At 41.4% G+C, this 22,242-nt stretch overlaps 1 protein-coding gene across 2 annotated transcripts; it reads right to left on the bottom strand.

Annotated features, from left to right (window-relative positions):
* Window positions 1–836: 836 nt before the first annotated feature.
* Window positions 837–20,298, bottom strand: LOC109893166 (syntaxin-binding protein 2). Of its 2 annotated transcripts, none has more exons than XM_020486246.2 (18): window positions 20,206–20,298; window positions 18,585–18,634; window positions 18,400–18,481; window positions 17,959–18,035; window positions 17,758–17,833; window positions 17,440–17,543; window positions 17,063–17,211; window positions 16,665–16,749; window positions 15,674–15,804; window positions 15,203–15,310; window positions 14,859–14,982; window positions 12,626–12,706; window positions 11,222–11,363; window positions 10,665–10,771; window positions 10,438–10,536; window positions 8,703–8,788; window positions 4,318–4,478; window positions 837–1,756 (listed from the first exon to the last, which is right to left on the bottom strand). In XM_020486246.2, exons 1-18 carry the CDS (start codon window positions 20,279–20,281, stop codon window positions 1,692–1,694), a joined length of 1,803 nt encoding a protein of 600 aa, XP_020341835.2. In that variant the 5' UTR covers window positions 20,282–20,298; the 3' UTR covers window positions 837–1,691. The 2 variants fall into 2 exon arrangements, with proteins under 2 accessions (XP_020341835.2, XP_020341836.2); XM_020486247.2 differs by having other exon boundaries at window positions 4,318–4,475; window positions 20,206–20,291.
* Window positions 20,299–22,242: the final 1,944 nt, after the last annotated feature.

Raw genomic sequence — 22,242 nt, forward strand, 5'->3', positions numbered from 1 at the left:
TATAGGGGGACCATTCACTTCAAACTACACCTAATTTGTAAGGCTTACTGAAACAATCATAAGACTTTTACAAGGCATACATAGAGGCATACATAGAGGCTGCATGAATCATTTACAGGCGATAACATATATATATATGCCGTTTATGCGGACGCATTTATCCGTTGACTTACAGTCGTGCATCTTACGGACAGCTGGTCCTGGGAATCAAACTCACTCTCCTGGCATTGAAAGCACCATGCTCTACCAGCTGAACTACAGTGGACCATAGAAAATGCCAGATGTCACACCAGATGAAACGGCCTGTTATATCACCATTATCTAATATGAAACGCTATAAATGACTTGTGAAGCATCCATGTGGTGTTTATGATCAACGTCTATACACATTAAAACATTTTTTAAATTGTTTTTAAGTGGGACAAATATTTGCTATTTAGACTGAGACATAATGCAGTATTTAAGAAGTGAGGATAAGGATGCATAAGTAATTAAGCTCAGTGCCATAAGGCCTCCAATCCTAAACAGGCTGGTGGTCAATATCAATTACATTAAACAAAGACCTTCAGCATTGATTGTGAAAGCCATAGAAATTAGAATGCATGCTACAATACATAACGCATGCTTTATTGCCATAGAAATGGACATTAGAATTCATGCATACAATCAAAATAGGGACAGTTTCCCAGACACAGATTATGCCTAGTCCAGGACTAAAAATTTCCCAGGCTTAATCTGCACCCGGTACCCAGACTAGTACCATGTTGATTTCTCCTGGCTTCAACACCAGGGATTCTCTTGGCATTCTCATGGCAGCAAGAACATATGACAAAGAGAAAAATGCATTTTGTTTATTCATAATTTGGACTAAAATACAAAGACAAAGGCCCTAACAACCACACATCATCCCTTCCTTTATAAAACCTATATTATTATGAAAGTGCATGATTTCAGAGAAAGACACTACAGTAGTAAAGACATTTAGACAGATGAAAACAAATGTAACTCAGGAAAGGCACACAAGTATTTAATGGTCCCAACACAGGTTACATCTCAATTTTCTAAAGAGGCCACTGCTCTTTAGACAATCAGCAGTGAGGACAAAAGGAGAGGAAGCCACTTTAGAATGTTGACATGCAGCCCATATTTGTAAGTCAATTACAGTAGAAGACACAGATTCAAATAATCTTCATAATATAAAGGACTGTTTTAATTAAATATTCAGAGCAAAAAGATGTCCATCACAGCATTACATTAATACGTATGTACATAATTTGTTTTAATTCAAGCATAATTCAAATAAGAAAATTCAATAAAATATTGAGAATCATAAGATACTGTCCTTTAATGATGACTACATCTTTAAAAAAAGGCACTGTGTTTTAGTCATCTCAAACCCTGCAACAGACGAGTACTCAAGCATCTCATGATGAACCCCTCCGTTAACAGCAGACCTGGGTTCAAAAAGTATTTGTTTTATTTTTTAACTGTGCTTAATTGAACCACTGGAATAATCCTAAAAAGTGCAAACACCACTGATCTGGCACTCCCGTCAGGCTTAAATCAAAACCCTCAAAACAAGAGCAATTTGAATCCAGGTTTGTGTTCAGAGACATTCTCCCAGCAGACTCAGACCATCTCCCTACCAGGCCTGAGGAGAGAAGGGAGGGTTGTATCTAGTTTTCAGGAGTTTAAACCAGATCCAGCTTCTTCAGGTCATTTAGGAAGCTGGTGGGAGTGACAATGTGAGACGAACCTATAGAGAGGAGGGAAAACGACAACACAGGAGTATTAATACTAATTATATGGCGCTTTTCTGAAACCCGAAGATGGTTACATTCATTGTGAAGATTCATTATGAAAATGTATGGAGAGAGAGAGAGACTGGGGGATATACAGTGCCTTCAGAAAGTATTGACTTTTCCCACACTGATGAATGATCATTTTGTTGTTACAGCCTGAATTCAGAGATTTGTCGTCACTGGCCTACACACACACACACACACACACACACACACACACGATACTCCATAATGTCAAAGTGGAATTGTTTTTTGAAATGCTTACAAATTAATAAAAACATTTAAGCTGAAATGTCTTGAGTCAAGTACTCAACCCCTTTGTTATGGAAAGCCTAAATAAGTTCAGGAGTAAAAATGTGCTATACAAGTCACATAATAAGTTGCATGGACTGTGTGCAATAGTGTTTAACATGATTTTTTTAATGACTACCTCATCTCTGTACCTCACACATACAATTATCTTTAAAGTCCCTCATTCAAGCAGTGAATTTCAAACACAGATTCAACCAAAATGACCAGGGAAGTTTTCCAATGCCTTGCAAAGGCACCGATTGGTAAAAAATTTAAAAAATTTAAAAAAAGCAGACATTGAATAATATCCTTTTGAGCATGTTGAAGTTATTAATAACAGTTTGGATAGTGTATCACTACAAAGATAAAGGCGTCCTTCCTAACTCAGTTGCCGCAGAGGAAGGAAACCGCTCAGGAATTTCACCATGAGGCCAATGGTAACTAAAACAGTTAGAGTTTAAATGGCTGTGATAGGATACAATTGGGGATGGATCAACAATATTGCATACGCTGATGAAAAATAAACGCAACTGGCAACAATTTCAAAGATTTTACTGAGATACAGAAATCATGACTGTGCTTGGGCACACTGAGGAGCCAGGCCCAGCTAATCAGAATGAGTTATTCCCCACAAAAGGGTTTCATTAGACATAAATACTTGTCAGTTTCATCAGCTGTCTCGGTGGCTGGTCTGAGACAATAACGCAGGTAAAGAAGCCAGATGTGGAGGTCCTGGCGTGGTTACACATGGTCTGCGGTTGTGAGGCAGGTTGGACATACTGACAAATTCTCTAAAACGATGTTGTAGGCGACTTATGGTAGAGAAATGATAATTAAATGATCTAGCAACAGCTCTGGTGGACATTACTGCAGTCAGCATGCCAACTGCACTCTCCTTCAAAACTTGAGACATCTGTGGCATTGTGTTGTGTGACAAAACTTCACATTATAGTGGCATTTTATTGTCCCAAGCACAAGGCACTCCTGTGTAATGATCATGCTGTTTAATCAGCCTCTTGATATGCCACACCTGTCAGGTGGATGGATCATCTTGGCAAACGAGAAATGCTCACTAACAGGGATGTAAACAAATTTGTGCACAAAATGTAAGCAAAATAAGCTTTTTGTGCATATGGAAAATGTATGGGATCTTCTATTTCAACTCATGAAATATGGGACAACATGACAACATGTTGTGTTTATATTTTTGTTCAGTATAGTTGCTCCAAAATACTAACCTAGACAGAGTGACAGAGTGAAAAGAAGGAAGCCTGTAGAGAATACAAATATTCCAAATCATGCATCCTGTTTACAACGAGGCACTAAAGTAATGTTGCAAAAACTGTGGCAAAGCAATTCACTTTTGGTCTTGAATATAGTGTTGTTTGGGGGAAAGTCCAATACAACATATTACGGAGTACCACTCTCCATATTTTCAAGCATAGTTGTGGCTGCATCATGTTATGGGTATTGCTTGCAATAGTTCAGGACTGGGGTGTTTCTCAGAATAAAAAAATAAATGGAATGAGCTAACAGGAGGCAAAATCCCTGTGTAAAACCTGGTTCAGTCTGTTTCAACTTGACAGCAGGACAATAACCTAAAACACAAGGGATAATCTACACTGGAGTTGCTTACCAAGACAGTGAATGTTCCTGAGTGGCCGAGTTACAGTTTTGACTTAAATCTAATTGAAAATCTATGGCAAGGCCTGAAAATGGTTTGGTTGTTGAGCAATGATCAACAACCAATTTGACAGAGCTGAAATCATTTAGAAAAGAATAAGTGGACAAATGTTGCACAATCCAGGTATAGAAAGCTCTTAGAGACATACCCAGAGGTGTAAGGTGCTTCTTCAAAGTATTGACTCAGGGGTGTGAATACCTACGTAAATTCTATATTTCTATACATTTCACTTTCCAATACATTTGCAAAAATGTCTGAAAACGTGTTTTTCACCTTGTCATTATAGGGTATTGTGTCCAGAGAGAAAAATAAATCAATGTAATCTATTCAGGCTGTAACAAGTCAAGGGGTGTGAATACTTTCTGAAGGTACTGTAGGATCTTTTCGCGCCACCAGCAGGGGCATTCCAAACGAGGGTACATGGTGTGTCGTCATTGTAAATAAAATAAAAACTCAACTGGCTTGCCTGGTTAAAGATAAGGTTAAATAAAATACAAACGTGTACAGTATTAAGTTTGAGTCCAACTATTGTGTTCCTACCAATCAGGACCTCCCATTTTCCGTCGGTAGCTCGGGTGACCTCGTAGGCGGAGCGCATCTCAGAGTGGGACACGCCTCCGATCATGAAGATGATGAGCCGAGGGCCGGAACGATACTCCGTTGGAGACTTGTTCTTGTGCCACTGTCCGAACCGAGCACTGCTGCAGTATGATACAAACATAATAAAACATGTACATTTCTAATTATGTAGAAATGATTTGCTGCGGTAAAATAGTGGCTGGTGGCACTTTAAATGGAAAGGGTGGGTTCATAGTAAATGGCTCGAACGGGATACATGGAACGATAAAATTGTTTTTAATGTGTTTGATAAAATTCCATTCACCAGCCTCCTGTGATGTACTGTACATTAGTAATTATGTAGTTCTCCAACGACCATAATTATATATCCATTACCAACAATTATGGATCTTAAATCAATACATGGTTATGGTGTAAATTATCACACTATATTTTCTGATTATATAATATATACCGTGGGAGGTATAAAGCCTCAAGATAATATGATTTGACAAGATGGCTGGCCATGGATAATGCACAGAATTAAATAGAACATAGTATATTACAGTCTATCATATGTATGGGATAATCAACGAAGGGCTATGTAGATGTACTATGTGAATAATCCAAGATGAAGGGGTGTGATGGAGATATATTAAATATGATCAACATACAGTACCAGACACCTACTCATTCAAGGTTTTTTTAAATAAAAAAACAACTATTATTTATATTTGAGATTCTTCAAAGTAGCCACCCTTTGCCTTGACAACTTTGCACACTCTTGGCATTCTCTCAACCAGCTTCATGAGGTAGTCACCTGGAACGCATTTCAATTAACAGGTGTGCCTTGTTAAAAGTTAATTTGTAGAATTTCTTCTTCTTAATGTGTTTAAGCCAATTAGTCGTGTTGTGATAAGATAGGGGTGGTATACAGAAGATAGCCCTATTTGGTAAAAGATACAGTCCATATTATGGCAAGAACAGCTCAAATAAGAAAGAGAAACGACAGTCCAGCAATACTTGAAGACATGGGTCAGTCAATCTGGAAAATTAAAATATTTTTATAATTTCTTCAAGTGCAGTCACAGAAACCATCAAGCACTATGATGGAACTGGCTCTCTTGGGGACAGCCACAGGAAAGGAAGACCCAGAGTTACCTCTGCTGCAGAGGATAAGGTCATTAGAGTTACCTGCCTCAGAAATGGCAACTCAAATAAATGCTTCAGAGTTCAAGTAGCAGACATCTCAACATCAACTGTTCAGAGACTGCGTGAATCAGGCCTTCATGGTCGAATTTCTGCCAAGAAACCACTACTAAAAGGACACCAATAATAAGAAGAGACTTGCTTGGGCCAAGAAACACGAGCAATGGACATTAGACCAGTGGAAATCTGTCCTTTGATCTGATGAGTCCAAATTGAAATTTTTAGTTCCAACCTCCGTTTCTTTGTGAGACGCAGAGTAGGTGAACGGATGATCTCCGCATGTGTGGTTCCCACGGTGAAGCATGGAGGAGGAGGTATGATGGTGCTTTGCTGGTGACACTGCCTGCGATTTATTTAAAATTCAAGACACACTTAACCAGCATGGCTACCACAGCATTCTGCAGCGATACACCATCCAATCTGGTTTGCGCTTAGTGGGACTATCGTTTGTTTTTCAACAGGACAATGACCCAACACACCTCCAGGCTCTGTAAGGGGAATTTGACCATTGAGAAGAGTGATGAACCTGGCCTTCACAATCACCCGACCTCAAGCAAATTGAGATGGTTTGGGATGAGTCGGACCGCAGAGTGAAGGAAAAGCAGCAAACAAGTGCTTAGCATATGTGGGAACTCCTTCAAGACTGTTGGAAAAGCATTCCAGGTGAAGTTGGTTGAAAGAATGCCAAGAGTGTGCAAAGCTGTCATCAAGGCAAAGGGTGACTACTTTGAAGAATCTCAAGTATGAAATATATTTTGATTTGTTTAACATTTCTTTGGTTAGTACTTGATTCCATGTGTGTCATTTCATAGTTTTGATGTCTTCACTATTATTCTACAATGTAGAATGAGTATGGGTCTGGTACTGTAGGCTAATGCACAACATCAGTGGGATGAGAACAAAAGCACAGGGGATATAGTTATAAAGCTAAAAGAACAGCTACCAGATGTTGACATGTTTAAAGTTACATCTCCAGATGTGAACACATTTGTATTCCATTAAGCTGTTGATGTCCTTGCTATATAACATATTTCTTCATGTGTGCGTCCCAAATGGGACCCCATTTTACATAGTGTTCTACTTTTGACCAATGCCCCATGGGTCCTGGTCCAAAGTAGGACACCATAAAAGGGAATAGTGTGCCATTTAGGATGCAGCCATGATGATACGCCTGTGTATAGAAAGATTTGATCAAGAATTTAAACCCTGGCCTCAAAAAGAGTTTTGCTCTGAACAAGGAAGTCTGTGTACGTCCCAAATGGCACCCTATTCTATATATGGCGCACAACTTTCAACCAGGGCTCTGGTCAAAAGTAGTGCACTATATAGAGGGAATAAAGTGGCATTTGGGACACCACTGCATTGTCCATTAATTAGTAAACACACAGATTACCAAGCCCGGAAGTGCCTTCAGATGAGCTTTTATACAGTGCATTCGGAAAGTATTCAGATCCCTCGACTTTTTCCACATTTTGTTACGTTACAGCCTTATTCTAAAATGGATGAAATTGTCATTTACACACACAATACCATATAAGGACAAAGCAAAAACTATTTAGAAATGTTAGCAAAAGTGTGATATATATATATATATATATATATAAAAACTGAAATATCATATTTTCAAGTCCGGACTCTGGCTGGGCCACTCAAGCACATTCAGAGACTGGTCCCGAAGCCACTCCTACGTTGTCTTGGCAGTGTGCTTAGTGTCGTTGTCCTGTTGGAAGGTGAACCGTTGCCCCAGTCTGAGGCCCTGAGCAGGTTTACATCAATGCTCTCTCTGTACTTTGCTCTGTTCATCTTTCCCCCAATCCTGACTAGTTTCCCAGTCCCTGAAAAACCTCCCCACAGCATGATGCTGCCACCACCATGCTTCACCTTTGGGTGCCAGGTTTCCTCCAGACGTGACACTTGGCATTCAGGACAAAGTGTTCAATCTTGGTTTCATCAGACCAGAGAATCTTGTTTCACTTGGTCTGTGTCCTTTAGGTGCCTTTGGCAAACTACAAGCGGGCTGTCATGTGCCTTTTACTGAAGAGTGACTTCCATCTGGCCAGTGCTGCAGAGATGGTTGTCCTTTTGGAAGGTTCTCCCATCTCCACAGAGGAACTCTGGAGCTCTGTCAAAATGACCAGCGGGTTCTTGGTCACCCTTCTCCCCCATTTGCTCAGTTAGTCCAGACGACCAGCTCTAGGAAGAGTCTTGGTGGTTCCAAACTTCTTCCATTTAAGAATGGAGGCCACTGTGCTCTTGGGGACCTTCAATGCTACGGATCATTTTTGGTACCCTTTCCCAGATCCTGTCTCAGAGCTCTATGGACAATTCCTTCAACTTCATGGCTTGGTTTTTCCTCTGACATGCACTGGTGTATATATAGACAGTGTGCCTTTACATGTCATGTCCAATCAATCAAATTTACCAAAGGTGGACTCAAATCAAGTTGTAGAAACATCAAGGATGATCAATGGAAACAGGATGCACCTGAGCTCAATTTCAAGTCTATTAGTAAAAGGTCTGAATACTTATAGAAATCATTATTTTACAAAAACATATATAAATTTGCAAACATTTCTAAAAACCTGGTTTTGCTTTGACCTTATGGGGTATTGTGTGTAGATTGATGAGGATTTTTTTTTAAATGATATTGGGGGGCAGGTAGCCTAGTGGTTAGAGTGTTGGACTAGTAACCGAAATGTTGCAAGACCAAATCCCAGAGCTAACAAGGTAACAATCTGTGCCCCTGAACAAGGCAGTTAACCCACTGTTCCTAGGCAAGTCATTGAAAATACGAATTTGTTCTCAACTGACTTGCCTAGTTAAATAAAGGAAAAAAACAACATATTAAGGCCGTAACGTAACAAAATGTGGAAAAAGTCAAGGGGTCTGAATACTTGCCGAATGCACTGTACAACACAAACAAACTATATCAACAAACTAAAAATAACTCCTGGTAGATTATTCACAGGCTGTCTAATGGCAGCTTGGATCAACTAACTTTTCACCTCTCCAGCCCACTTAACTACGCCAATGCTCTATTTTAAAGATTACATCTGAGATTAAAGTGTTAACATATGTGACCAATCTGCATCCGATAAGGCCATGCCCCTTCTGTCCACAGACCCCTCCCCTCCAAGTGATGTATAGAGTATACACACCTGACAGTCGTCTGCATGGTGTTTATGGGGGCAGGCTCAGAGATGAATGGCCACTGCTTCTTGTCCAGCTTGTCCTCTATGGCATTCTGGAAAAATAGACAGACATGGTTGGTCAGACTTGGAATTTTTGGATGACAGTAATTTGCTAGCCAAATGCCTCACAATAGTCACAGTCGGTTTTCATGTAATAAGGAATTCCTCTCGACCACACCCACAAGTTGGGGAAAAACAACATTATTTCCTGTTGATCCGCATTGTAAGAGGCAACTTCATCATAGATTTGTTTTGTTATACAGAAACAAAACATGCAGAAAATCTGCTGTGTTGTTCAATGTACATGTAGCCAGGTCAAAAATCCTGATCTATGGTTTGCAGTGCTCCCACGTAGTGAAAAAGAGCCTGTGAGAAGAGCCTTGTGGCTTCAGGCGATGTCCAAGTGGGAAGATGTCCAAGTAGGATACACGTAGCTATGTGTGTGGAAAACGTCACCACAGGTAACGCATTTAACTTGTTAAGTACAGTCCGTTTGGAACTCTACTCACTACTTGTATAGTCTGTTTGTTTGTGTTGTTGGCCTTGGCTAGCTTAATGTTCCGGTCGGTAGGTAGCACTCACTCAAGTGGCTGCTAGCTAGCATCGTCATGACAGAAAAGGGGGATCTGGGAAGCCTTACGTTTTTCTAAGTCGTGAGAAGGCCAGAGAGCAGGCAATGTTGAAAAGTCATCTTTACACATGTACTTTTCTTAAAATTTAGTTTTGTAATTGACTAAAACAAGGAAATTGTGGTTGAAAAAGGTCAAGTTTTTGCTGTGAGCCACTGGGGTAACCACAGGTTGTCTTCCCCACAGACGGGCAGGGTCGCGCCTCTCTATCGTATACCGATTGGGTCTATATTAGGGAGCCATTGCGAGTGTACCCATGAGTTTACCAGTCAAATTGCCAGGGTTATAGGTTCCAAGCCACTTCTAGTCAATCTATTTCTATGTGTGCTGCTGCATTATGGGGGGGGGGTGTTTCAGTTGCTTGTTTCAACAAGGAGCAACAAAGTTTAATCACTTTGTTTAGAGTCCATGTTATCGCCGAAACGGACTCAACTGCACTAATGCCCAACCGTCCTGTCGTCAGTCAGATGTTGACGGATCCACCTGTACCAAAATACCTGAGACCCGATCCAGAATTCAAAAAAAGTGTCACGGGTCTTATCTGATATTATTGTCACGGGTATATGGGGTGGCAGGAAGCCTAGTGGTTCGCACGTTGGGCCAGTAACCGAAAGTTTTCTAGATCGAATCCCCGAGCTGACAAGGTAAAAATCTGTTGTTCTGCCCCTGAACAAGGCAGTTAACCCACTGTTCCTAGGCCATCATTGTAAATAAGAACGTTTTCTTAACTGACTGGCCTAGTTAAATAAAATAAAAATGAAATAAATTGCACGAGTCTGCTTGGTGTTCCTCCCTCACTCTCACAGTACACAAACAGCACGGTCCCTGCTAGAGCGGCACCTCTCTCTCATGCTTTATCAGCTCCGGTTAATAAAGTATCTTAAAAATGTACTTTTCTGCTGCTTCCTGCACTCGGATCGGACCTGGATCTGACCAAGTCTATATGGAACGGGTCTAAGTTGTCCCGGGTCAGTTCGTGAAAGGGTCGGGTCTGGGTGGGAAAGCCCCAGGCCCATTTCAAAGCAGGTCCAACTTCCTCAAACCACACTGTCTATCCTTGTCCTCCTCCATACCTCCATCACGTCTTTGATGGTGGGTGTCCATCGGGAGAGCTGGTACGTACTCTCCTTGCGCTCTTTCTTCTCAGGCAGTGTTTTCCCTGCATTGAGAGCCTGAAACACAACATTTCACACAATTCAAAATATAACAAGGGGGGGAAAAAAAAGAGGCATTTGTTCAGACCAAAAACGTGAGAGCGAGAGAGAGCGGCGGAGAGACGGACAGACAGAGCCCTACTGACCCCAGCGATGACGGGGCAGCCCAGGTGCTGTAGGTTGGTGATGATGTTGCTGTTTGCCTGCACGTTGGCATGCTGGATTAACTTGGTCAGGTTCTCCTCTCCAATGCCTGTGTGTGAGGAGACCACCGTTATACAGAGTAGAGCTGGAGAACGTAATGAGTGACGACTCATCAAGTTAGCCTAATCAAAACGGCTTCCTAAGCTAGCCTGTTGTCATCCCCCAAGTATCAACAGTAACCACATCATATTCTTGGAGACAATCATTATTTACAGAGTAGAGCCAAGCGCTCAACTTAAAGACCACCATCTGCTCCTCAGGCCAACATCCACAAACATATACACACACACCAAAAAAATGTGATCAAGTCATTTGATCTTATAGAGCTGTTCAGGAAAGCTATCATTTCATTTCAATAGCAGTCAGGTGGAGAGTAGCTGTGTCCTATCATATTAGAAACGCTCATATTGCTGCACCTGCTGTGTGTGTATCTTGACCATGCATTGACAGAAAGCAAACACATTGGGATCATGCAGCCAAGGCAAATCTGTTGACCTACCCTTCTTCTTGTGGAACACATAGAGCAGTATGATGCGGATCTTGTCGTAGGGGTCAATGTCGGTGTTGAGGAGTACCGGGACGATGCTCTTCATGGCATCCTTCAGGGGTTCCCCATCTACATCAGTCCCCATGGCCAGGTCCTGGGAAACATACGGGGGAAAACAACAAATCGACAACACCACTCAGAGAATGATGCATTTAGGCCCCCCCGTCTCAAGTGACCACTAAACCTACCACCACTAAACCTACCATGTTAAAGACTAGGAAATAAACCTGAGTGGCGCTATTAGAATCATTAAGATCAAAACAATGCATGCGTCCAAAATGGCACGCTATTAGTAATGCACTAAATAGGGACTTGGGTGCCATTTGGGACGGGGTAAATGTGTGGAGGGAGAAAGTAGGAGCTGCTCTGGGAACCAGGAAGGGAAAGGGGTTCTAGTCTGCGATGTCTTGGTGTAAGATTTCTGGATGGACGGGCTTCCCAGTAGTAATAACAGCCTGGCAACATTAATGGTCTTTAAAAGATTAGGTCTTTAAGACTAATGGTCTTTAAGACTAGTAAATGACATTACTGTAGGTTCAGAGAGGGACACTTGATAGAGATATGCGACAAGTCTCGTCTCAAGCCCTTTACACAACATTAGTGAAGTGGATGCCCACTAGGACGCCAGACAGCGTCACACTATGGTAGCGTGTCAAATGGCACCCTATTCCCTATATAGTGCACTACATTCTTTTTTTTACCCCCTTTTCACCCCAAATTCGTGGTAGTCTTGTCTCATCCCTGTACGGCACAGTGTACGGACTCGGGAGAGGCGAAGGCTGAGAGCCGTGCGTTCTCCGAAACACAACCCAACCAAGCCGCACTGCTTCTTGACACAATGCCCGCTTAACCCGTAAGCCAGGAGCCACCTGCCGACCATGTCAGCGCATAGAAAAACAAGGAAGATGAGGATATCTTTGGGAAAATAAATATTTCAGTGTAGAAAGAATGATAGAGGATGTCAGAAAAGATGGGGGGAAATAAAAAAAAATTTAAATCACAGAACAGAAACATAAAATCAAAGAACCGACAAACATGTAATTAAAATGCTTTAGGTCACTCTTGAAAAAGAGATGATTCATCTCAAAGGTCTTGCTGGTTAAATAATGGTTGAATAAAACCAGGGTGTGTTTACACTTCCGAGAATCAAAAGCATGCTCATGGGTGTATCATGAGTGTACCTGCCAGGTCATTTGCATATGGTTTCATAAGAGAGGGAGAGGGAGCTTGACGCCACCCTATTCCCTATTATAGTGCACTACTTGTGATCAGATCCCTATGGGTATTGGTCAAAAGTATTGCACTATATAGAGAATAGGGTGCCATTTGAGACTTGTGTTTTGTAGCAACACTGACCTGTTCCACCTCACACAGCTTGTCCACAGAGGCTTTGAATTTCTTCATGCAGGCCTCAGCCAGGTGCAGGTGAGTGGAGTACTGCAAATCAAAATAAACACATTACTTATTATCTTCTAAAAGTTGATGTCATCACACTATCATGATCCTCCACTTTGTTGCTACAGCCTGAATTCAAAACGGATTAAATTGCAGTTCTCACCCATAATGACACAATCAAATGTTTTTAAGAACTGTTTAAATTTGAGGGAAAATTAAGCAGTATCTCATTCACACCCCTGAGTGAGTCAATTTCTAGAAGCACCTTTAGCAGTGATTATAGAGCTGTGAGTCTTTCTGGGTAAGTCTCGAAGAGCTTTTCACACATGGATTGTGCAACATTTGCCCATTATTTTCTAAATTCTTTAAGTCCTGTCAAATTGGTTGTTGATCATTGCTAGACAACCATTTTTCAGGTCTTAACATAGATTTCCATGTAGATTTAAGTCAAAACTGTAACTCAGGCCACTCTGGAACGCTCACGGTCTTATTGGTAAGCAACTCCTGTGCAGATTTGGACTTGTGTTTTAGGTTATTGTCCTGCTGAAAGGTGAATTCATCTACCAGTGTCTGGTGGAAAGCAGACTGAACCCGCTTTTCCTCTAGGATTTTGCCTGTGCTTAGCACCATTCCATTTATTTATTTTTATCCTGAAAAATTGCAGTGTCCTTAAAAGACGAGGTGGCAGGTAGTCTAGTGGTTACAGCTGGGCCAGTAACCGAAAGATTGCTGGATCGAATCCCCGAGCTGACAAGGCAAAAAATCTGACGTTCTGCTCCTAAACAAGGCAGTTAAGCCCACTGTTCCCCAGTAGGCAGTCATTGTAAATAAGAATTTGTTTGTAACCGACTTGCCTAGTTAAAAAAAAAGGTTAATCACACAAAGATTACAAGTATATCCATAACATGATGCAGCCACCACTATGCATGAGAATATGGAGAGTATTATTCACTAATATGTTGCATTGGATTTTCCCCAAACATAACACTTTGTATTCAGGACAAAAAGGTATTTGGTTAGCCAATTTTTTTTGCAGTAATAATTTACTGACTTGTTCCAAACAGGATGCATGTTTTGGAATTTTTTTATTCTGTACAGGCTTCCTTCATTTCACTCTGTCAATTAGGTTAGTATAGTAGAGTATAACTACAAGGGTTGATCCATCACTAGTTGTCCTATAACAGCCACTAAACACTGTAACATGGTGAAATCCCTGAGCAGTTTCCTTCCTCTCCGGCAACTGAGTTAGGAATGACGCCTGTATTTTTGCAGTGACTGGGTGTATTGACACACCATTCAAAGGGTAATTAATAACCACCATGCTCAAAGGGATATTCAATGTCTGTATTTTTATTAATCCATCTACCAACAGGTTGCCTTTCTTATGCAAGGCATTGGATAACTTCCCTGATCTTTGTGGTTGAATCGGTGTTTGAAATTCACTGCTCGACAGATAATTGTATGTGTGAGGTACAGAGATGAGGTAGTCATTCAAAAATCATGATAAACACCATTACACAGAGTGAATCCATGCAACTTATTATGTGACCAAAGCAAATGTTTACTCCTGAATGTATTTAGGCTTGCCATAACCAAGGGGTTGAATTCTTATTGACTTAAGACATTTCAGCTTTCCATTATTAAGTCATTTGTAAAAGTAAAAAAAAAAAAACATAATTCCACTTTGACATTGTGGTATTGTGTGTAGGCTAGTGACATATTATAATTTGAAATTTAATCCATTTTAAATTCAGGCTCTAACACAACAAAATGTGGAAAAAGTCAAGGAGCGTGAATACTTTCTGAAGGCACAGTAGAATGAAAAAAATGTATTGGGCATGCATTATAAGTGGCTTGCGATACCGGATGCGCAACATTTGCAGAGGGTAATACGCTCCTATTAATATCAATTAAATCAGGCTCACGCCCCTTGAGTGTAAAATCCACCTTTTTTTTTACGTGCAGCTCACTCCTGAGAACAATAGGATAAAGTAACTTGCACTAAGCTTTCAGCGTAGCAGGTAAAAATCGTACTGTTTGCTAGTATGGACATTGGAACACGGCCCATATCTTTGCCGAATGTGAATAGAACATGTGTTGACATTTAGTCTGACAGTAGGTGATCACTGGAGAGACATGAATGCCAGTCTCAACCAATCAACTGATTTTAGATGGAAAGACGAGGAATACCCACCAAGCTGAGTTCCTTCTGGTACTGTGGCATCTTCTTTAGCATCTGAGACAGGTCTTTGATATTGGCCTTATCAGTGGACATCCTCTTGCTCTCACAGAACACACGCAGCAGCTCCGTCACTTTCCTGGAACACGAACAAAGAGCATCAACATCTGAACCCAGGGTTGGGTTCAATTCAGTGTTCAAATCAAGAAAGAGAATTCATGATATGAATTTTTAGAATTCACTTCCTGAATACAACACTAAACTTACCTCCAACTCTGGATCATGTCATCTCTTATTAGTTGAGGTTAGAATCGTTAAAAACACTAGTCGTATGTAATCTTGATGAGCGTGTGTCTTACTTGGTGACGTCAGCTATGTGCATGTGTCTCAGCTGGACCCACAGATCATCATCTTCGTCCAGGAGAACCTCCTTCTCCTTCGAGTCCCCGATCCCAGTCGTCTGATATCTACAACACACAATAACACAGGGATCGTTTGATAACTAGAGCACACAAAACAACAACCGTTATACAGAGATAACAGATACACATCATACCATGAGTAGAAGAAGGTAACTATACACGAGTACTATATATAGCTACATTCACAAATAATTATAATAATGTGGTAGGAGAAAGGTTATACTCCTAACCTGTAAACACGACTAACCAAAATGTAAAACTGACCCTTAAGCTAATCTTAACCAATTCTGAAATGAAGTATCGTTTTGCAGGTCAGGAGTGTCTGTATAGCATTTTCCATATGGTCATCATGGGCCTTGGTCAAAAGTAGTGCAGTATATTGGGAATAGGCTGCCAAACTAAGCCTACTTGTAGATGTCCTGTTTGATGTCCAGAAGGTCATAGACCATTGCCTGGAAAGTCAGCTCATGCAGAATGGGAGAGATGGGGTCAAAGCCACGGTCCACAATCAACAGCTGTGACCTGGCCTTGTCAGGACCCTGAAAACGCATCAGACATCTCACGTCAGTCAGGGCAAGAAATTATACCTAAAAATGTCACTTTTTAATTAACAGTGCTTTGGCAGACAGGGGATATTGTTATATATCAAATATATTGCCTCTAGCTCTACAATAGAATGTCAGGAATGCTTTTGGGTAACAGGTTTTACCAACAAGTCGCCTAGTCAGTGCCACCATCAGACTTGAACCATTCAGAATAGTTTTTTTTTCACGCCAGCCTTTCACACATTCAATTTTTTCTAAAAGTACAACCACAAAAACAAGAAAATATCTATGCCATGTGTATTCTAATACCTTTTTCACACTGTACTGCGCAAGCCTGCTTAGCCACCGCAGTGGATATTTTGTTGTGAAAAACACATATCCGAGCCAGTACAGTTCTGCACGATAGTGTGAAAATGGTATTACTGTGCTGGGTACTGAGGCAGAGAGTCCATGGAAAAAATAAGAGCAGAAAGGTAAATTATATCAAATTAATACATGCCTTCAGAGGTCCAACACAGGCTTTAAGGAAATGCCAGCTAGGAAAGACAGAAAAGGAGAGAAAAAGTAGCCGAGCAGCAGAGAGTGTGAAATATAATTTACAGGAAATCAAGTGGGAAAGTAGAAGTAGCTATGAGAGACTCCGATAGATGTAACACTTTCAAAATGCTTCAATAATCATATCATTAGCCTAGTATCATAAAGACAAAGCATTTGATGGTTGCCGATAGAAGTCATTCAATGCAGTGTATTTTCAGGGAGTGAACGGTCATTGAACCAAGCAGACATGGTATTATTAGTACTGTAAAGAAGTGTTGTGTATTGCGAGAGGTGGCGAGGCGTTGGTGTCTCCTCACCTCTCCCATGCTGGGGTTGTCTGCTTTATGGGCATTCAGACGCTGATACACCTCCTCAGCCAGCCTGGCATTCTCCTCAGGACCGCTATGGTAGAGGGAGGGAGAGAACGAGAGAGAGAGGGGTGACTTGCGACTGAACGAGCACAGACACAGATGTGCAAAAAGACGATTGAAGACAGGCTCTGTATGCAAGACCTGTGTGATGAGCGTTGAAAAGACGTTGAAAAGTGTCAATTCGCGATCCATTTGGGGTGTTGCTACCTTCGTCCACTACTGGAGGACTAAAAGTATCCATTTACTCAGATGAACATCCAATTCCCACTGAAACCTCTAGTAGCACTTGCATGCCTGTATTTATGAGACCTGTCTGTAAGTTAGGGTATGGTGTGTATCGGTACCTGCGGTAGCGGATGGCAGGGTACTCCTTCAGGGTGTCACAGAGGGTGGCGATCTGCTCTGCCAGAGTCTCCATCATTCTGTCTTTATTCCCTTCTCCAACTGGACTGTAGAATGAGTGCAGGGAGCTGGGATCATCCAGGGAAAATACCTAGAATAGAGAAGGGAGAGGAAGGGCGTGAGGGAGAGAGCGCGAGAGATGACAATTACTGGGCAATTTCACTGGATACTCCTTAGAGTGATCAAACTACCAGGAAATTTGTTGTTTTCAATGGGAGGTGGCAAGATGAGACTTTTGGCAATTTGGCCATGCGACCAGAGTTGAGCAAAGTTCAAAGAAGGTGCTGTAGGGTGGGTAGGTAGGTAGGTAGGTACCCACCTGGGACTCGTATGGCAGGAAAGCCACATTGATCTCCTTCAGAGTCTTGATGACTTTGGCAACTCTGGACCTCCCAATCTCAGCAAAAAGAGCATCTGGGCAGTCTGCAGGATAGGTTATTGTCACAAAACCAACAGTTATATTGTATTATTAAACAAAATATTCCTGCTTTTTGTCATTTTGCGAGGTTAATCTCAATTAGATTTAGAATCTCCTTTCAAGAGAGACATGACCAGAAGGACACCACATTTTTTTGTATCAGACAAGGGAAGAGTACAGTTTTGAAGTTTTATAACAATTTAAAACAAATGGTCTTACTGTCTGTGAAGAAGATGTGCGCCGCTTTGTAGGTGAAAGCAATCTCTTTGAAGTCATTGATGAGAGCACGAACCGACTGAGAACATCCACACACACACACAGGTGAGAGAGAAAAAGAGGAAGATTACTTTACAGCAGTACAGGATATGGCAGTTGATGACATAGTGAAATGGGGAATGGCAGGGGAAACACACTTCTCACCTTCTCTGAAGGAGAGATCAGATAAATGGCCTCCAGGCTGGAGATGGGTTCCCTGCGCTTGTTGATGTCCTCCACAACTGGGGGAGGAAAAGGAAGATCAGTTAGTGACTGTACAATCCTAACTGAAGAACGCCTCCACAGACACTCACTTCCTCATACTATAACCCATACCTGGGTTCAAATAGTATTTACTTCTTTCAAATAGCGTTTAATTAAGCCTGTCTCAAGTGCCAGGTGGGAGGGGTTGGGTTTGTACTTTTGGGACTATTGCACCAGACAAGCTCAGTTGAGCGCAGCTTAAGTATTTGAAAGAAAACAAATACTGTTTGAACCCAGGTCTACTCTGAATATCGTTTAGAATGACGTATCCCTTGAACTAATAATTTGTTATTGACAAATACAATTAGCCTAGCCCACTGGCCATCCCATCCCAACACTTACTAGTCACCCCCTCTGCCATGATATCTGACATCTTGCAGCAGGAGGACAGGATTCGCATGCTGATGTGGTCCACAATGAGCACCTGGACAAACAGATGGGCGTTATCAATTAATATCCAATTGATCATTAGACATGTCTTTTGACATGGATCTTTTCAGAGCCACGCTCAACATTTTTTACAATACCTTCCATTCTCCATCCTTCTTCACACTTTTGATAACTCCATTCAGGATTTCTTAAGAGATGAGGAAAGACAGACAGAGGAAGTATGAAATATTACAGTAACAAAACTGAAATGTGTCCAATAACTCAGAATGAGTAGAGGTGTTTATTTTATAGTTAGTTTACATGGGGGGTCAATTAAGAACAAATGATTATTTACAATGATGGCCTGGCAAGAGGCAAAACATTTGGAAATAGACAACACTAGTCTAGGTTCTGGAATCTGTTTTTTTCCTTCCTGGTTCCATATTTGACAGAGATCTCTTAAAGTTGACCCAATTGATCTATGTTTTTTCAGATGGTGTTTGTTGGCCAGTGTCAAACAGTAACTAACTGGGTCATAAAAGGCAAAGGAACAAACTTACACAGGTAGTAGGTACACATAGTCTTCCTTTACATGTATGGTTGATCACAAGGCAGCCCACAATCAACTAGCTACACCCAACTTGACCTATTGTTCCCAGCAAAACACAAGGGAACACTGTAAAAATATGACCCAGGATGAAAGCCTCACGCCCAAACCTCCCCGGCCTCCTGACCAACGCATTCAATGCTTCCGTCAATACTCCCCACTTGGTAAACAGTTCGATCACATCATTAATAAAAAACTGGTACATCTTGAGCACTGATCCACAACTGGAAAAGACGTTTAAAGAACCCCCACGGGTAGTCTTCAGACACACTCCCAACATCAGTCAAATGGTGGTGAGGTCTGACATTCCACCGGTGCCACGTAGTACCTTTCTAAACAATGTGGTGGCTCTTCACAACATTAGCTCTTTGAGATACATTGCCATCGAACATGTTAAGACTCCTAGGGGGGGGGGGGGGATACTGATAATCTATGAGAAGATAATTGTATTGGATCCACAGTTTGTGTACCATGTCTCTTAGAGGTCTGAACCAGGAGTTTGATATCAGACCATTTCTTCTTGCCTTCCAAGTCACCTACTTGGTCGTTTTGTAAATAGATATTCATTTCTGGAACTACGACATGTATCCATCTCATTGTTATAAAATTAGCGATAAACAAATAGTTTTTGCACCCCCCATGCGTCATGTCCGCAATGGTGAGGTGAGATGTGTATATTTTGGTATGTGTGCACTCAGTTTGTTTGACGAAGAACCGTTTCGGATCGAAACGTTGTCAAAAAAAAGCGGTGAATTGGGATATTTAATAGTGTGCGGGCCTTCTAGTTCTTTACTAGTATTGTTCATTAGCCCAGCACCTGTTTTCAAGGACGTGCGTATGACCAAACTTTTCTAAAGTCAGCAAAACAAGTTTTAGAGCTTACTTGAAATACTACAACTAGTGATGATGCATACCCTTCCCAGTCACATTTAATATTTACATTTTAAATAGCCTAATGACAGCCAGCTATATCCCATTGCCAGGCATTACTCGGAAGCAACTTGCTTGAGTGGCGAATGCTATGCATCGCTAGCCAGGCAGTTTGGATGTTTTCTGTTATTAATTTTCGTGACAAACAAAAAATGTGATGGTATCAAAAAGGCACTATTTCGACCGCAGAACGTCGAACATTAGACACTTGAGTTATAAAATTAACACATTTCTTAACTTACTCTCTCCGACTACAGCCTTCAGTCCGCTTGGAGCCATCTTGACACTTCCGTGTTGTCGATTTTTTTCAATTAACATTTTTAACTGGCTGACGTAAACATAACTACGTCATGTCCGCTTCGTTTTTTAAAGATAGGAAAGTGTTCAAATGCACTCAAAATTAATAAGTAAATAAGAGTATCCAATTTGACTAAAGTGTTATTCATATTCTTCATGAGTTAATTTGCATTAAAACATTGCCATTTACAGTAAGTCTCTGGTACAGGGTAGGAGCAAAGAAAATAAGTTTTCTTGTGGTTTGGTTGAGAAACATGTTTATTTCATCGTATTTATTTCATTATGATGACATTCTCTACACTTCCAGCATGGGAGTCCCTGTTGAGACAGAGTTGGGCATCACTGGAAATCCAATTAAGAATCAGAATCTCATTACATTAGAATCAACATATAACAATTCAAGGATCGGTTGAGATCCATCTCCAATAGGCTACCTGTTCTGTATATGAGTGACACCAAGGGTTGTGGTGCCATCCTGACCAACAAAGAGTGCAAGTCCAGCTTCTGTAATAGATATAGATACTAAGCATTAGCACTCTCTATTGAGTAGTATGTCATGCTTTTAATCCTACATAGGCTAGGATTCATCTGTGTTCTTGAAACCAGCATCAAGTTCAAAGCACCTTCCATGGGAGGAGGGAGCTCAAATACTGAGCCCAAGCTCTCTAGACAGAGATGTTCAACCACATCCTGGGCATCCACCCGTGTGTTCCCGACCCGAGTCAACTGACTGACAACTCTGGCCCTCTCCTGTGCCTCTGGATTCTGACTGGGCATGGCATCAAGCAGCAGCCCCCCCTTCATCACCAGCTGCCTTCTCAGGGTTCTCAGGATGTCCTCTGATGAACCTGAAAACATTGTGGGGTTCACTTCAAATGCCAAATGATCTTTGGTGGTTGCAGTTTGATGAGGATAGTGAATTGGTGCATCTCTGTGAGTTGGTGTGTTTGCCTACAACCATATTAAACGGAGGTGGTTAGGTTAACCACACAAGTCTAAGCCCTAAAGAGTTGTGTTAGCTTTCCTGAGCGAATGCCTAGGCTTTAGCTCAGCAGGTTGACAGTCTTGTAGCACAGGTCCAAACCCTGGCTGGTCACGCATACCAGGCTCAGAGTGACTGGAGGTGCTTTCTCTGGGCTGCTCAACATTCTCAGATGATAAAGTTCCAATTGGCAGTGAATGCTGGGTAGGACTGAGGAAAGCACAAAACAGGAGAGTGACAAAGACTTATCGGCATAATGTAATCAAATTTGGGAAATTAATATAAATGAAGAGATGGTTGGATAGTAGTAGTTTATATGAAATGTTATCCATAATACCATATCAGTGAATAATAGTTGATCAAGGCTATTAATAAGGTCCTCACACTCTGAAACATGGGTCTCCCTGGAGCAGCTGCATATGTAGGCCCACCTGGACAGGTAACCAATGAATCCAGCAAGTTATATAGGATTGGTTTTGTTACAAGACTTTGTTTTCACAAAATGTACTCACCAACTGCAAACTTCCATTTCTCTAAGAGCACCCACCTTTTGTTCTTTCACGATGACTTAAGCAGTGTTGTCTGAGGACTTATCTACTTCTCCTATTCTCCCCATGTATTGCACTAAAGGAGTGCACTATAAAGGGAGTAGGGTCCCATTTGGACCTAAATAATTGTGGCTGACCTTGAGAAGGGAGTTGTCCAGCTTGTTGTCCTTGTTCATATATCCCTCTAGGAGGCAGTGCCGGGTCACATACCCAGAGCCTGCATACTCAGACAGGTTGAGATCGACATAACCCACCTAGTAACATGGAAATTGAGGAGATATTATTACTGAAGTTGTGAGAAAAAGGGATACCCTACTGAAAAAAACTACTTTCATGCATCTATACCTTCCATGTCTACCAATCTAAAGGGTCTGGATAAGTGTAAGCAAGCCCTTACTATGCTATATGTTGGGAGCTTGCCCATGAACATGTGGAACAGTGGTTACTCTCCT

This window comes from Oncorhynchus kisutch, linkage group LG6 (assembly GCF_002021735.2).
Source record: "Oncorhynchus kisutch isolate 150728-3 linkage group LG6, Okis_V2, whole genome shotgun sequence".
Lineage (NCBI taxonomy): Eukaryota > Metazoa > Chordata > Actinopteri > Salmoniformes > Salmonidae > Oncorhynchus > Oncorhynchus kisutch.

Bases quoted from the DNA above. Each gene is read 5' to 3' on its own strand.
- LOC109893166 (XM_020486246.2), bottom strand. From the start codon at position 20,281: ATGTTAATTGAAAAAAATCGACAACACGGAAGTGTCAAGATGGCTCCA. The intron at 17,834-17,958 runs GTGAGAAGTGTG...GGATGTTCTCAG, and splicing joins TGATCTCTCCTTCAGAGAAG to TCGGTTCGTGCTCTCATCAA. The intron at 8,789-10,437 runs GTATGGAGGAGG...CTATTTTTCCAG, and splicing joins CCATCAAAGACGTGATGGAG to AATGCCATAGAGGACAAGCT.